Source organism: Littorina saxatilis, unplaced genomic scaffold (genome assembly GCF_037325665.1).
Source record: "Littorina saxatilis isolate snail1 unplaced genomic scaffold, US_GU_Lsax_2.0 scaffold_713, whole genome shotgun sequence".
NCBI classification, from domain to species: Eukaryota; Metazoa; Mollusca; class Gastropoda; order Littorinimorpha; family Littorinidae; genus Littorina; species Littorina saxatilis.
In genome coordinates, this window is record NW_027126616.1 from 1 (window position 1) to 17,500 (window position 17,500).

At 40.5% G+C, this 17,500-nt stretch overlaps 1 protein-coding gene across 1 annotated transcript in view; it reads right to left on the bottom strand.

Annotated features, from left to right (window-relative positions):
• Nucleotides 1-75: 75 nt before the first annotated feature.
• LOC138955122 (scavenger receptor cysteine-rich domain-containing protein DMBT1-like) overlaps nucleotides 76-17,500 on the bottom strand; it is a 23,197-nt gene continuing 5,772 nt past the window's right edge. The window contains exons 5-19 of the mRNA XM_070326796.1: nucleotides 17,499-17,500; nucleotides 16,432-16,576; nucleotides 15,887-16,056; nucleotides 11,335-11,482; nucleotides 10,759-10,940; nucleotides 8,612-8,756; nucleotides 8,046-8,215; nucleotides 7,090-7,237; nucleotides 6,135-6,316; nucleotides 4,580-4,724; nucleotides 4,089-4,258; nucleotides 3,181-3,328; nucleotides 2,207-2,388; nucleotides 989-1,133; nucleotides 76-283 (exon numbers count right to left, since the gene is read on the bottom strand). The exon at nucleotides 17,499-17,500 is cut by the window's right edge and continues 168 nt beyond it. Coding sequence (XP_070182897.1) covers nucleotides 91-283; nucleotides 989-1,133; nucleotides 2,207-2,388; nucleotides 3,181-3,328; nucleotides 4,089-4,258; nucleotides 4,580-4,724; nucleotides 6,135-6,316; nucleotides 7,090-7,237; nucleotides 8,046-8,215; nucleotides 8,612-8,756; nucleotides 10,759-10,940; nucleotides 11,335-11,482; nucleotides 15,887-16,056; nucleotides 16,432-16,576; nucleotides 17,499-17,500 — 2,275 coding nt within the window. The 3' untranslated portion in view covers nucleotides 76-90. The remainder of the gene's footprint in view (nucleotides 284-988; nucleotides 1,134-2,206; nucleotides 2,389-3,180; nucleotides 3,329-4,088; nucleotides 4,259-4,579; nucleotides 4,725-6,134; nucleotides 6,317-7,089; nucleotides 7,238-8,045; nucleotides 8,216-8,611; nucleotides 8,757-10,758; nucleotides 10,941-11,334; nucleotides 11,483-15,886; nucleotides 16,057-16,431; nucleotides 16,577-17,498) is intronic.

Here is a 17,500-nt window from a genome sequence, read left to right on the forward strand (position 1 = left end):
TGAACTGAGTTTCCGATGTGAACGGTGTGACGAACTGTTCTTTGCTTTAAAACAAAGTCAAATGGGTAACTGTATTACAAAGTGCACGACTCATCCTATTTTCAAGAACGTACCGAACGAGCGACAGTCTATGCCAACATCTTCATAATGTCCGCAGTTGTGGTCTTCAGAAAACGAGCACTGGCTGAGACTGGTTTCAGTGCCGTTACAGTTGACATCGTCCATCAGGATGCTCCCCGTCCCTTCACCGTACGCCGCATTGCCTCTCACCAATGGTTGAAGGCTAGCAAGGAAACAAATACACCAAGCTCTTTTCATAAGTCTATTTTGATACAAGAGCAAACGTGGAACGATTGTATACATATATGTAACAAGAGGCGAAGTCTTCAAGGCTCCCGTCAGAAATCGATAAACAGTAACACAAACTCAATCACTCCGTCACACATACACACACACACACACACACACACACACACACACACACACAGTAAGCATAGGTGACACTGTGCAAGAAAGCGAGACACTAGATCTAGATCTGTCTGTCTGCATGTAGCCTGTAACTTACAGGGACACGACTGCCAACTAGTCTCGGCCCGCTCAAAATAACAATGACCGAGACTTTCAGTAATTCCTTCGCGTGACGTCTAACCCTCTTACGCCATAATGTGACGTCTTCAAATGTTAAAGTTTCTACCACAGACATACACACGCACACACGCACACACGCACAGACAGACAAAGTTACGATCGCATAGGCTACACTTACGTGAGCCAAAAAGGATTTTTAACCGTGGACAGAAAAAGCAGTTCAAATGGAGGGATCCCGCCCAGGCTCAGGCTGATAAAAACAGCAAATGTGTAAGCATGGTAAAGTTGGAATATCTTGTCATCATCTAATGAAGTACTTTGAACCATGTCACAAGGAAATAGAACCAGCCAGGAAGAGAAGGACAGAAAGATATTCGGAAAAGAGAGAATAAGGATGTACCCTGAATATCCCAGCATGCGACAGGCCACTCTGGCATCAGCAACAGTAAAGCTGTCATCACACACGGTGCCCCACTGCCCGTTTATGAACACCTCCAGTCGTCCCTCGCTTAGTTTCCTGCCGTTTACCAGTCGTACACCTGAAACTATAGCACGCATAACAAGCTGAACACGCATTCTTGGTCAGTATCAGGCAAGACTTCCATTGTCTGTTTTGTTGCTGTTTACCACACCCTCTCGGAGACTAGATCATCTTCGAAAAAGTTTTTGTGCACTTTTTTTAAAAGTAAATGATTATCACTGAAAACGTTTTTAGTGCACCATTTTTGAAAATAATAGATAGTCTCTGAATGGTTTTGAGTCCACCTTTTTTTAAAAGTAGGAAGAGGCATTGCATGAGAAAGGCAGATTAATTTTCCCACAGACGTGCATACTTAAGCAGTCAAATCAGTACCATACGTATAATGAAAACCACTCAGGCCTTGACGGGGTCTTAGAACCTGATATCATTTACATAATCATATCATTTCTGCTTTGTCAAAATCTATGTTAATTGTTTAATGGCACAGGTGAAACCAGTTTGGCTCACAATCTCAAATCTCGTCAGGAACATCCCTCCATTTGGACAAAAACCGAAAGGCCCTTTTTTTTTATAAATACTTTCACAGATTCCACTGGGATCTGTTAGGTAATGAACTCATCAAACAATTCGTCCTCTGTGCGTAGAGTACCCAGGCTGTAACATGTTGGTATGTGTCCAATTGAAGGAATGGTCTTAGCCAGGTCTAAGATGGCGATTCGAATTGTGTACACGAGGACTGTGCCATTAAAGTGTGAAACCTACACAACTGACTTTTTTTAGATGTTCGTCCAATACTCAAATGCAAAACAATGTTTTGCCTCTTTCCTGAATCCTTCTATAAGATGAACTAATGATTTTAAAATGATACAATGTTATCCTTGTTCTGGTACAGTTGTTACAGAATTCACCTGCAGGGACAGAACTGGGGACAGTTACCATCCTGTTGAGCGAAATTGGTGAATAAGGGGGGTGGGCGTTTACAAGGGAGTTTGCGGTACATGTATGTTGAAAAACAGCTTCCATGACATTAACAGGCACAAAACCCTAGTTAAAAATGCATTTTAAACCTAGAAAAAAACACACCATAAAGATCATATGTTGAGGCCAATATAAACCTTCAATCCAATAATTCCTTACCAGTAGTTGGAGGCAGGCAGTCGATTCCTACGTCTTCAAAATGGTTACAATTTTCATGGCTGGAGTCTGTGAAGGAGCATTGTCCCAAGTTGGTTTCATTGCCGTTACAGCTGACGTCATCCATCATGACGTCCCCCGTCCCCTGACCGTAGTGAGCAAAGCCCTTGACTACGGGTGTTGTACTGGAAGAAGGGCAGCACATTACTTTTAGTTCAAAAGACCATTAAGCAAAAATCATCTACTACATCCGCTCTCATAACCTGTTTGATTCACCCTTAGTCCACCAAGAGCATCCCAACTCTTACTTTTAACTTAAGCAGAAAAATTAAATGCAAAAATAAACACGTTTTTGGTGTTGGAAGATGGGGTGGGAGCTGGGGGTATGTTCTTATTGTGGTGTTTCTTTTGATATGAAGGCCAAAACCTAACAAAGGTTGGATTTAAACTTTCAAAAGATCATTTGTTCAATTCAAATAAATGAATCTGGATTGCATGCTGCATGTTAAGAACCAAATTTGGTCGCAGGTTGCAAAAATTGCAGTAGAAAGAGAAAACTCCCTTGATCATGATCTACTATTTCCGCGTTCTCGCCCCATTCCGCCTCACAGGAGGTTTACAGAACGTTTGAATCTTTTCACGAAAACATCAATGCTAACCTGATGAAACACATTCGCAATGGCATTCAACACCTTTAAATGTCACATAAAAGTCACTTGAATGGCCACTTAGCACACCTAAACCCAACACCAGGTCTTGTGGTTTATTTTATCACAGAGCCATGGCATGGAAAGCCAAAACTGACTTTTTACCCAGTGAAATATACCGGTAGATAAGAAAACAAATACTGGTGGAAGTTGGGCCAATGGGAGCCTGAGACACCATTAGATTCCTGCCGAGCAGAAAGCTCCGTCATTGGCTAATCAAATTACCTGATAGAAAATGGCCTGGTTTTGATATATCACCGGTTATCGTACCTGGAAGAATATCCCAGCATGCGGCAGGCGACTCTGGCATCGTTGATATCAAAGCTGTCATCACACACCGTCCCCCATCGTCCGCCCACCATCACCTCCAAACGTCCCTCGCTTGTCCTGTTGCCATTCACCAGCCGGGCGGAAGTCACTGTTGCACAGATATATGAGACAGTGGGCTAAACGTGCAGCTTCGTTAGAATGTCACTTATCTTCTGCCTAAGTAAACGCTCTGACAAAGAACTCCAATAGGAGTAACTATTAAAAATGCTGTGATATAAACAACAAGAATAAATCGGCCGAAACACGGTGCGTGTGTATAAAGTGATTCCGAGAAAACTACTGGACCGATCTTCATTAAACTTCACATGAGAGTTCCTGTGTATGATATCCCCAGAGGGTTTTTTCATTGTTTTGATAGATGCCTTTGATGACGTCCTATCCGGCTTTTTGTGAAAGTTGAGGCAGCACTGTCACACCCTCATTTTGCAAACTAATTGATTAAAATATTGGTCAAGAAATTTTCGACGAAGTGCGGACGTAAGCTTAAAAATTAGTTAAAAAGTTTGCTCATTAAAGTTGTCATTAAAATCGAATTTTCAGTAGCATTGTATTTCTCATCTTCTCCTGAATTTAGACATATAAAGGTATGTCATTTTTACTCTAATAAGAATGTGCTTCGCAGAGACGAGCGTGACACGTCTCGGTCTTCGGGTATGGTTAGCCGAGACTATCGAACTATAGTCTCGGCGATGAGAGGTTTGTCGTGTTGATCTTTTTTTGTTTGATACCGACTGACTGAATGTTTTTATATCGCTTCACGCGACTTGTTATACATTGTCGTTAGACACGCCCACTTGATAACATCCCGTGGCCAAACAAAAAAATCCAAACTGATCCTATCTACTTACCATACGGACTACAATCTATGCCGACATCTTCATAATGCGCACAGTTGTGGTTAGACGTGAAGGAGCACTGGTTCAGGCTGGTTTCTGTTCCACGACAGCTAACATCGTCCATAAGGATGCTTCCCGTCCCTAGACCGTAGGACGCGCTATCCCTCACAACGGGTTGAACGCTGGAAAGTAATGTATTGTTCTGTGCAACGTTTGACACAAGAGAAAAGATATTGAATATTTGGTCAATTTCAACAAATAATTCAATTCATATTGCGTCCCTTACACAGTGTTCAGAGATCATTAAAGCTGTGTACAGACAAATAATAGAAAATAGGCGTCACTGTCTAGTTTCAACTAGTGCGGAACAGGAATAAAAGTGAAGATGTTAAAATGTCTCTGCAGGACGAAGCTGTCTGAACAGCATTAAGAAAAACATTCTGGCGATAAAGATAGTGGGTGATGATAGACACAGAGGGAATTGGATAAACATGAGGATGTACCCTGAATATCCCAGCATACGGCAAGCAACTCTAGCATCGTTGATGTCAAAGCTGTCATCACACACGGTGCCCCACTGTCCGTTACTGTACACCTCCAGCCGTCCCTCGCTTGCTTTGATGCCGTTCACCAGTCGTGCTCTTGAGACTGAACAAAATATGCTGATAAATAAAAAGCTTTGCTCAAAATGAGAAGCAAGTTTGCCTACGTGCTGATTTCACATCGGTATTTTGTCGGTCATTAAGACAGAATCTGACATTTGAGCATGGCAGGGATGATCTGTGAAGTTAATTTACCGGTAAGCATTTTCACTGACCAACAAAGACATCATTGTTCTAAAGTGTAGCGCCTCAAATGTAGGGAAAAACGACAGTTTCGTTACATTTCATAAATCAGGTCATTCACTTTGAAAATCTGTACATAACTTCACATGCAATCGAACAGATCAGATCAATTTTAAAAATGTATTATCAACCAGCTACTACGACTGTGACCTTTTTTTTTTAAACATCCATATCAAATTTCTAAAATTGTATTTTTTTGCTGTATTCTTCATCGTACCCTTGAAACCCCCTCACCATCCACCCCCCCCCCCCAAAAAAAAAAAAAAAAAAAACGTATGGTACTTTCCATGCATTTTTATTATGACAGCAGACAAAGATTTCAAGTAGATTCAGGTTGGAAAACTCACTGTAAGAAGGGTCTGATTCTTGTTGTTTTGGTGGAGACCTAACCTGTCAAGTCAATGGAGTTACAAAGACTTACTTTACATTCTAAAAGTTTCAATTTGTTGTCCAGTTGATTGTGTCTGTGCGTGATTTACGTTTATTTATTGACTAGCTTAAGTACAAAGAGAAAAACACAAGCCTATCTGTTTTTCAACATGCGCATTTGTTATACTCTTCCAACCAACATTATTCAGAAATGTCTTTGAATCAAGCCAACACAGCCAACGCCCAATAACTTTTTTGTCAAAAATTCCACTGTTGCAGACCCTGATGATATTGTTTCTCAAGTTCCGTTTTTATAATTAAGAATTCTGTGATATTGTTTTGTCAGTTAATGAGGAAAAAGAAGTAATCAAACATCTTAATTGATAAAGAAAAAGGTACTGTTCCTGATCTGATTCATAAAAGACTTATAATAGCAGCCCTAGATGTTATTTCGGAACCACTCACAGAGTCTGAGGTAAGGAGTATCCTTACATTTAGAAAACAGCTATAATGTATCGCCCATTAACAAGTAAATCCCAGCAGAGATTTGTAGTAATTATCGTCCAATTGCCTTGTTGGGTTATGTTGGACTCATGTGTCTGATTTGCTATAAACCAACAACACACTCACACCTGCACAGTCGGGGTTTATACCCGGCGACTCTACGGTATGTCAGTTTGTCTCTTTAAATAACGATATTTGTGTTAATTACGACACAGGCTAACAACACAACCGGAGTTTTTTGACGAGTCAAAAGCATTTGATAAAGTCTCGCACCAAGGAGTATTGTTGAATTGATAATCTCTTGAGGCCAATACGGTCCTTCAATCCAATAATTCCTTACCAGTAGATGGAGGCAGGCAGTCGATTCCTACGTCTTCAAAATGGTTACAATTTTCATTGCTGGAGTCTGTGAATGAGCATTGTCCTAGGTTGGTTTCATTGCCGTTACAGCTGACGTCATCCATCATGACGTCCCCCGTCCCCTGACCGTAGTGAGCAACGCCCTTGACTACGGGTGTTGTACTGGAAGAAGGGCAGCAAATTACTTTTAGTTCAAAAGACCATTAAGCAACAATCATCTACTACATCCGCTCCCATAACCTGTCTGATTCACCCTTAGTCCACCAAGAGCATCCCAACTCTTACAAGGAGAAAAATTAAATGCAAAAATAAACACGTTTTTGGGGTTGGAAGGTGGGGTGGGAGCTGGGGGTATGTTCTTATATTTGTGCTTCTTTTGATATGAAGGTAAACAAATAACAAAGGTTGGATAAAAACTTTCAAAACATCATTTGTTGAATTCACATTAATGAATCTGGGTTGCATGCTGCATGTTAAGAACTAAATTTGGTCCCAGATTACGAAAATTGCAGTAGAAAGAGAAAACTCCCTTGATCATGATCTACTATTTCCGCGTTCTCGCCCCATTCCGCCTCACAGGAGGTTTACAGAACGATGACATCTTTTAACGAAAACTTCAATACTAACCTGATGAAACACATTCGCAATGGCATTCAACACCTTTAAATGGCACATAAAAGTAACTTGAGTGGCCACTTAGCACACCTAACCCCTACACCAGTTCGCGTTGTTTTATATTCTATTCCCGAGCCATTGCATTGAACGCCAAAACTGACTTGTTACCCAGGGAACTCTACCGGTTGATTAGAAAACAAATGCCGGTAGAAATTGGGCTAATGGGAGCCTGAGACACCATTAGATTCCTGCCGAGCAGAAAGCTCCGTCATTGGCTAATAAAAAATGCCCTGGTTTTGATATATCACCGGTTATCGTACCTGGAAGAATATCCCAGCATGCGGCAGGCGACTCTGGCATCGTTGATATCAAAGCTGTCATCACAAACCGTGCCCCATCGTCCGCCCACCATCACCTCCAAACGTCCCTCGCTTGTCCTGTTGCCATTCACCAGCCGGGCGGAAGTCACTGTTGCACAGATATATGAGACAGTGGGCTAAACGTGCAGCTTCTTTGGAAAGTCACTTATCTCCTGTCTAGGTAAATGCCCCGACAAAGAACTCCAATAGGAGTAACTATTAAAAAAGCTGTGTTATAAACAACAAAACTAAATCGGCCGAACCACGGTGTGTGTGAAAAACGTGATCACGAGAAAACTACTGGACCGATCTTCATTTAACTTCACATGAGAGTTCCTGGGTTTTTTCATTTTTGTTTAATAGATGTCTTTGATGACGTCATATCCGGTTTTTGCAAAAGTTGAGGCAGCACTGTCACACCCTCATTTTTCAAACTAATTGATTGAATTTTTGGTCAAGAACTTTTCGACGAAGTCCGGACTATGGGATTACATTACATTTTTAACTCGTAAACTTAAGAATTAGTTTAAAAGTTTGCCCATTAAAGTTGTCATTAAAATCGAATTTTCAGTAGCATTGTATTTCTCATCTTCTCCTGAATTTAAAAATATAAAGGTATGTCATATTTACTCTAAACATGTGCTCAAAATGAAAGGAAATAGGTTCAGTAAAGTACTACGGTCGCATGTTTCGCAGTGACAAACGTGACCCGTCTCGGTCTTCGGGTATGGTTAGCCAAGACTATCGAACTATGGTTTTGTCGATGACTGGTTTGTCATGTTGATCTTTTTTGTTTGATACCGACTGACTAAATGTTTTTATATCGCTTCACGCGACTTGTTATACATTGTCGTTAGATACGCCCACTTAATAACATTCCATGGCCACACAAATCTAAACTGATCCTATCTACTTACCATACGGGCTACAATCTATGCCGACATCTTCATAATGCGCACAGTTGTGGTTAGACGTGAAGGAGCACTGGTTCAGGCTGGTTTCTGTTCCACGACAGCTGACATCGTCCATGAGGATGCTTCCCGTCCCTTGACCGTAGGACGCGCTATCCCTCACAACGGGTTGAACGCTGGAAAGTAATGTATTGTTCTGTGCAACGTTTGACACAAGAAAAACGATATTGACTATTTGGTCAATTTCAACAAATAATTCAATTCATATTGCGTCCCTTACAAAGTGTTCAGAGATCATTAAAGCTGTGTACAGACAAATAATTGAAAATAGGCGTTACTGTCTAGATTCACCTAGTGCGGAACAGAAATGAAAGTGAAGATGTTGAAATGTCTCTGCAGAACGAAGCTGTCTGAACAGCATGAGAGAGGACAGCACGTTTCGCCCTGCAGTCCGGACTGACGATCTAACAGCGAACGACAAGAAGAAGAACAGCATGAAAAAAAGCATGCTGGCGAGGAAGATAGTGGGTGACGATAGACACAGAGGCAAATGAATGAGCATGAGGATGTACCCTGAATATCCCATCATACGGCAAGCAACTCTAGCATCGTTGATGTCAAAGCTGTCATCACACACGGTGCCCCACTGTCCGTTACTGTACACCTCCAGCCGTCCCTCGCTTGCTTTCCTGCCGTTCACCAGTCGTGCTCTTGAGACTGAACAAAATATGCAGACAAATAAAAAGCTTTGCTCAAAATGGGAAGCAAGTTTGCCTAACGTGCTGATTTTACAACGGGATTTTGTCGGTCTTTAAAACTGAATCTGACATTTGAGCATGGAAGGGATGATCTTTGAAGTTAATTTAAGCATTTTCACTGACCATCAAAGACATCATTATTCTAAAGTGTAACGCCTCAAAGCAACGGAAAAACGACACTTTCATTACTTATCATAATTCGGGTAATTCACTTTGCAATTCTGTACATAACTTCACATGCAATCGAACAGATCAGATCAATTTTACAACCAGCTTCAAAGACTGTGACCTTTATTTTTAAACATCAATATCAAATTTCTAAAATTATATGTTTGTGCTGTATTCTTCATCGTACCCTTGATACCCCCTGTACATTCTAAAAGTTCCAATTTGTTTTCCATTTGATTGTGTCTGTGCGTGATTTACGTTTATTTATTGACTAGCTTTAGTATAAAGAGCAAAACACCAACCTATGTGTTTTCCAACATTCAGAAATGTCTAAGAATGAAGGTAAAACAAAGTCAACGTCTAATAACGTTTTTCGTCAAACATTCCAGCGTTGAAGACCCTGATGATGTTCCTCAAGTCCCGTTTTGTTATTACGAATTATATGATATTGTTTTGTCAGTTAATAAGGTAAAAAAAAAAAAAAAGTAATGAAACATGAATAAAGAAAAAGCTACTGTTCCTGATCTGATTCATAAAAAGACTTTTAATAGCAGCACTAGATATTATTTCGGAGCCACTCACGTGTCTGATTTGCTAGAAACCAACAACACACTCGCACCTGCACAGTCGGGGTTTATACCCGGCGACTCTACGATATATGTAAGATTGTCTCTATATATAACGATGTTTGTGTAAATTTGAGTCTGTGCAACCGTTTATCACTGAATCTGATTGACTGACCTCCGTCGACTTCGTTTTCCGGAGTTAAAAGGGCTTTCTTTTTTACATCTAGTCAAGTCTTGACTAAATGTTTTAACATAGAGGGGGAATCGAGACGAGGGTCGTGGTGTATGTCTGTCTGTCTGTCTGTCTGTCTGTCTGTCGGTGTGTGTAGAGCGATTCAGACCAAACTACTGGACCGATCTTTATGAAATTTGACATGAGAGTTCCTGGGAATGATATCCCCGGACAAATTTGTATTTTTTCAATACATGTCTTTGATGACGTCATATCCGGCTTTTTCTAAAAGTTGAGGCGGCACCGTCACACCCTCATTTTTCAATCAAATTGATTGAAATTTTGGCAAAGCAATCTTCGACGAAGGCCGGACTTTGGTATTGCATTTCAGCTTGGTGGCTTAAAAACTAATTAATGAATTCGGTCATTAAAACTCGGAAACTTGTCATTTTTTTTTAAACGATCCAAAAACAATTTCATCTTATTCGTCGTCATTTTCTGATTCCAAAAACATATACATAAGTTATGTTTGGATTACAAACAAGCTCTGAAAATTAAAAATATGAAATTTATGATTAAAATTAATTGTCCAAAATCGATTTAGAAACAATTTCATCTTATTCCTTGTCGGTCCCTGATTCCAAAAACATATACATATGATATGTTTGGATTAAAAACAAAGTCAGTACGCTAAAAAGAATAGAGATACACAAAAGCGTGTTATCCTACTCAGCGCGACCATTACCGCACTATTCTGGCTTGTCGATTTCACTGCCTTTGCCACGAGCGGTGGACTGACGAAACTACGAGTATGCGGTCTTGGTGAAAAAATGCAGTGCGTTCAGTTTCATTCTGTGAGTTCGACAGCTTGACTAAATGTTGTTATTTCGCCTTACGCGACTTGTTTTTTACTCAACTAGCCATACACTTTCTTTGCCGGCTGATATCATGCCAGTACTGGAGACTGTAATAGCAAGTCCACCCCACCCTAAATGTTGTGTGCGAAAAACATTACCAAAAGTTACCAACGCAAACCTTCAATCAGAATTGCTTACCAGTAGATGTAGGCAGACAGTCGATTCCCACGTCTTCGTTATGGCCACAATTTTCATGGCTTGAGTTTGTGAAGGAGCATTGTCCCAGGTTGGTTTCCAATCCAACACAACGCACGTCATCCATCATGATGTCACCTGTCCCGGGACCGTAGAATGCTGAGCCTTTGACGAGTGGTGAGACACTGGAATACAAAGAAAGAGGATGAAGTAAGTTTGTCGACAGTAGGCCTACCCTCTATTTCAATCCCTTTCGCCACCTTTGCTACTCTGTCGGAAAGTGTAATTGGTGACATACATGGGTGGGACTGAAAAATGTCATGAATCCTGAAGAATTGTCTTCTTGAAAAACAACACACACACACACACACACACACACACACACACACACACACACACACACACACACACACACACACACACACTGTGTCACACACACACACACACACACACACACACTGTGTCACACACACACACACACACACACACACACACACACACACAAAAGAGAAAAAAAAGAGCCCATAATCAAATGCGGATTTCTGGCATATACCGGAAGAATCCCACCCTTGGACATACCTGGAAGAATATCCCAGCATGCGGCAGGCGACTCTGGCATCACTGACCCCAAATTCGTCATCACACACCGTGCCCCACTGTCCGTCAACCAGTACTTCAAGGCGTCCGACTGATGGCCTGCTTCCGTTCACCAACCGAGCCGAAGATACTGTTTTACACATAAACAATTCACTAGCACTGAGTGAATTGTACATTGTACGGTGTTTTTCTTGGACAATTTGTTAGAGATGTGCTCAAAATAATTTATGTTTGTGTTGTTTGACTGATTGAAAGCTGTATTAATAAAATATTAAAAATCGTATTATTTTTGTTAATCGTAATATACAAAACAAACAAAAAGAAAAGAAAAGATCCATTGACTGATGTTGACATATGCCAAGCTGATAAATTCAGATTATTTGTCAGAGTACGGCGGAATTCATCTCAATCAAGAGTATACTGTGAGTATTATTGATCTGACCGTTTTGGGTGAGTTTCTGGTGAATTTGACGAATCTGAATAATCTGAGGAATCCACTGTACCTTAATCTAGACGCACACGGCACGATCTGATCGAATACGCACCAAAAGAATGGTAATCAGATTTAAATCAAAGTGAGTGAATGCGCCACAGTGAGCTGCTTCTCTCCGGTGTTGGAAACAAAAAGTAGTCCAGAAGCGCCACCTGACGGAAAGACGGGCAGCGCCATCTATGACCCGGGTGCCTAGTGGCCGCTTTACGTACACAAACAAGGGAAGTGACTCAGTAGAAGTAACCCAACAACCGTCACTAAGAGAGCTCTTCCTCAGCTTGTTTTGATTCAGCTTTAAAAACACTTGCTTTTGCAAATTGAAGGCAGTCCGCCTGCACGGAGCATAATTTGTAACGCAGAATCTTATGATATGATTCGTAGGTATCACCTCTCAAACATGTTAATGCAGTTCAAGACTAAACGCTGATTTATCGCACAAAGTAACACCCGTTAAAGCTGACTATCCTTTTTTTCTGTACATTTCACACATTTCCTCAAAATAACGCTGCGCGTGTTTTTTTTTCTCCTTTTGTTTCTCTTGTTCAAATGTTTGCAATTTGCTTGTTTCAGATGTATTATAATATAAAGTCTGGCAAATACCGGACAGTCACCAGCAGACAAAACCAAAGATGAAAAGATGATAAAGACATAAACTTGTGGTGAAATAACGAGATGTCAATCGCTTGAACGTTGACAAAAACATTTCCTCATTCCTCTAAACACCACTTATAAGAGCATCCCAATTAGACGAGATTGCAATTTTGTTATAATATCGAATGTGCAGAAACAAAAACACAGGTACAGGTACTTTTCCATTCTCAATATGAAGAAGAACAAGTCGCGTGAAGCGATATAAAAACATTTAGTCAAGCTGTCGGCATCAAAGTAACAGATTAACACCAACAAAAGTCATCGCCGAGACTATATTTAAGATAGTCTCGATTAACCACACCTACAGACCTAGACGGGTCACACTCGTCTCCGCGTAGCGTGCAAACGCAGTACTTTGGCCTACTTAACCTATTTTCTGTAATTCTGAGCACATTTGTAGAGTAAACATAACATATGTATATATTTTTGAATTCAGGAGAAATTGAGGAATACGATGCAATCATTTTTAAATCTGTTAGTGAAAATTCGATTTTAATGACAACTTTAATGAGCAAACTAATTAACTAGTTTTTAGGCCTCCAAACTGAAATGCAATACCAAAGTCCAGGCTTTGTCGAAGATTACTTGACCAACATTTCAACCAATTTGGTTGAAAAGTGAGAGCGTGACAGTGCTGCCTCAACTTTCACAAAAAGCCGGATATGACTTCATTAAAGACATTTATCGACAAAATGAAAAATGTCTGGGGATATCATACTCAGGAACTCTACTGTGAAATTTCATGAATATTGGTCCAGTACGTTTTTCTGAATCGCTCTACGCACACACACATACATACACACACACACACACACACACACACATACATCTATATATATATACGACTTGTGTCTGTCTGTCTGTCTGTCTGTCTGTCTGTCTGTCTGTCTGTCTGTCTGTCTGTCTGTGCGCGATGCGCGGCCAAAGTTCTCGATGGATCTGCTTCAAATTTGGTGGGCTTATTCAGAGAGACCCCGGACACAACCTCATCGATGAGATATTTCAACACGTGCTCTCAGCGCGCAGCGCTGAACCGATTTTGGTTCCACCTCAGCTACCCGGGCCCCCATACCGACACACCAAAGCCGCTAGACCACATCACAACGCCAAAGTTCTCGGTGGATCTTTTTCAAATTTGGACACCGTATTCAGCTACACCCCGGACACAATATCATCGATGAGATATTTCAACACGTGCTCTCAGCGCGCAGCGCTGAACCGATTTTGGTTCCACCTCAGCTACCCGGGCCCCCATACCGACACACCAAAGCCGCTAGACCACATCACAACGCCAAAGTTCTCGGTGGATCTTTTTCAAATTTGGACACCGTATTCAGCTACACCCCGGACACAATATCATCGATGAGATATTTCAACACGTGCTCTCAGCGCTGAACCGATTTTGGTTTTTCTGTTCATTTCACCATTCCCAGTAACTCTTCCTTATCTTCTCCAGTGTTTTGCGTTTATCTCCCTTCCTTCGTGTGGCTTCAATCCATATTCCCGTTTCTACGTTACTATTTTTAGAATGTCACTGCGCTGTCCAGAACGCTTCCCTTGCACCCGTAAGTTGTTCTTACTGTCAAAGTGAAAAGGTCCAATCAATTTATAGCCACGCGAAAAATACACTGTCACCTATCTCTATATATTTATAGATATACATACATATATATATATACGGCTTCTCTGTGTATGTGTGTGTTTGTGTGTGTGTGGGCAACACCTGTGGATTCTAGAGTTCTGTTTGTGATGGGGTCTAGCGGCTTTTGTCTGTCAAGTCAAGTCAAGTCAAGTTTTATTATTCCAATAAAACCCCGTGAGGGTACATGGAAAATTAAAAAACACAGTAAAAACACATTTCATTCAACACCAAATAAAAGGAACTAAAACAAAAAGAAATCAGACTATGTACAGAAAAGGGAGTTGAGGGGTGAGGGAGAGCAAAAACAATACAAGAAACAATTCAACAATAATAATAATTAATAGTAATAATAGTAATAATAATAATAATAATAATAATAATAATAATAATAATAATAATAATAATAATAATAATAATAATAAAACACTACAAGTGCAAAGTGATTACATACATTTCTTTACTATGGGGAATGGGGGGAAGGGGGAGGGGGGGCGGAGGGTGAGTTAACATCAGGACAAAAATACTATTACAAACAACACAAAACAGATATCGGAGTATAAAGCTAAAAGAGAATTAAATTTTACTCGCTTCTCAAACAGTCCATGACAAGTGTCATGAACTTTGCGAGTTTTAGCAATAAACTCTTTTTTGTAGTGGAAAAAAGCTCTTTGAATTTAACTGAATTGGGGCGGGCATAATAATAGCACCGTAACAACTGTTTTCTATAATTGGTAAAAAAAGGACATACAAAAATATAATGGAACTCGTCCCCAAGGTCACATGATGAACATTTGTGACAGATTCTGTCTTGTCTGGGAACACCAAGAGTCCTACCTTTTTGTATAGGCAATTTATGATTCAGTGTTCTAAATTTTAAAACAGCGTTTGCTAAATTAACCGGCAGGATAGACAAGTACTTTTCAAACTCAAAATTCTCTTTATACATTCTATAATTATAATAAAACTCATTGTTATTTATTTCTGAATGCCAGGTTTGGACAAATTGGTCTTGTAGCCTATTTTTCATCAGTGCTTTGAAAGTATTGAAATAACCACCATCCGTTACATTATCGCTAGTTTGATTGTGCCAAAAATCACTAAAGCCTAACTCATTTAGAACACCATGGACAGAAAGCAGAAATTTTGACTTGTATACACCAGATTCATACATTTTAAACAAAAAACGATATGTCACACAAGAAAGTTTGTCAGAATCATTAGAAAATGCAAGTTTGTACCAAAAATTCAACATACGACATTTCGCTTGAATACTTACAGGGAACTGACCTAATTCACCCAAAACCATGTTTGTTGGTGTTGATTTGCCAACTTTCAAAATCTGTATGTTCTGGCATTCGAGAAGCCACAACAGATAATATAGGGCTAAGAAATAAGCTCTAAAATTCTCAATCCCGTTTGACAGGACTTCGCCTTCAAAGGTGATTGTGGTGAACATACATACATACATACATACATACATACATACATACATACATACATACATACATACATACACACACACACACACACATACATACATACATACATACATACATACATACATACATACATACATACATACATACATACATACATACATACATACATACATACATACATACATACATACATACATACATACATACACACGCACATACAACACCACCCTCGTCTCCATTTCCCGTCTATGTTAAAAAAGGAAACGTACATGAAATAAATTTAAACAAGCAGGTTTCAATTGCACTCACCACCCGGGCGGCAGTCGATGCCGACGTCTTCATTATGTCCACAGTTATGGTTAGCAGTATACGAGCACTGCCCCAGGCTGCTTTCAGTGCCGTTACAGTTGACATCGTCCATCAGGATGCTTCCCGTCCCTTGACCGTAGGACGCGCCGCTTCTCACAACGGGTCGAAGGCTTTGATGCAAAAGACATTCAATTGGCTGTTATTTATTACCAGTAACAAACCAAATATTTACTAGCAACGTCGGTTGAGAGAGAGAGAGAGAGAGAGAGAGAGAGAGAGAGAGAGAGAGAGAGAGAGAGAGAGAGAGAGAGAGAGAGAGAGAGAGAGAGAGAGAGAGAGAGAGAGAGAGAGAGAGAGAGAGAGAGAGAGAGAGAGAGGGAGAGAGAGACTGACTGACAGTCACATATCTTGTTTTTTTAATAAGAATAAAAGGTCTTAGGCACAGGGTCTTAGGGGTTGCTGTACGCGGCAAAGGAAGTTGGTCTTGGGTGAAAGGAGTGATAAAGACAGATACAAACAACATGTATATGTTAATGAGCGTGTACCCAGTATATCCCAGCATGCGACAGGCAACAATGGCATCGGCAGTAGTAAAGCTGTCGTCACACACCGTGCCCCACTGTCCGTTCATCGTCACCTCCAGTCGGCCCTCGCTTGATCTACTGCCGCTCACGAGTCGGGCTTGCAGGACTGTAGAACAGAAATTCAGGTAAAATTATCAGCTCTGATCGGAAAGAGGAACTGTAAGACATTTTGGTCTCAATATACCCGCTAACTGCAAACGTCCACCCCCACCCCACCCCCTCCCTTGTGCATTTTAGCGGGTGTATGCTTTGTCGATTGGATTTTTTCTCAAACAGTGGAAAAAAATCAGTAATTAGAATATTTGATTGACATATCATTTAATACATTACTAGCGTTTGACCCATCCGTAAATACTGCTGACACACTCAGTTGTGGCCTTCGACATCGTATAAGGCAATGCTTTCAAGCCTTATGAGGGCGGTGCCCGTCTCCTCTCCCTCTTGTGCTGCCTCCCTGTCCCTGAATTGGGCCAGGTGCCCGTTTTGTTACTCTTTCATAGCGCAAATCCATCCTGACCTCAGGTCAAAATGAGTTCGGCTCATTTTATCCCTGACAGGATGCCTTGGTTTTCTTTCTGTGGGTAAGAAATCGATTTTTTTTACATATTTAGATCTTTTCGTAATGTGTTATGGATATAAGCAGATTCGCGATCGCCTTCAAAGGTGATTGTGGTGAACCGCCACGCTGTCTGTCTCTGTCTCGCGATTCACCCCGGCGAAGCCGGGTATTCCTCTAGTACATACATACATGCATCATGCATGCATACATACATACATACATACATACATACATACATACATACATACATACATACATACATACATACATACATACATACATACATACATACATACATACATACATACATACATAGTACATACATACATACATACATACATACATACATACATACATACATACATACACACGCACATACAACACCACCCTCGTCTCCATTTCCCGTCTATGTTAAAAAAGGAAACGTACATGAAATAAATTAAAACAAGCAGGTTTCAATTGCACTCACCA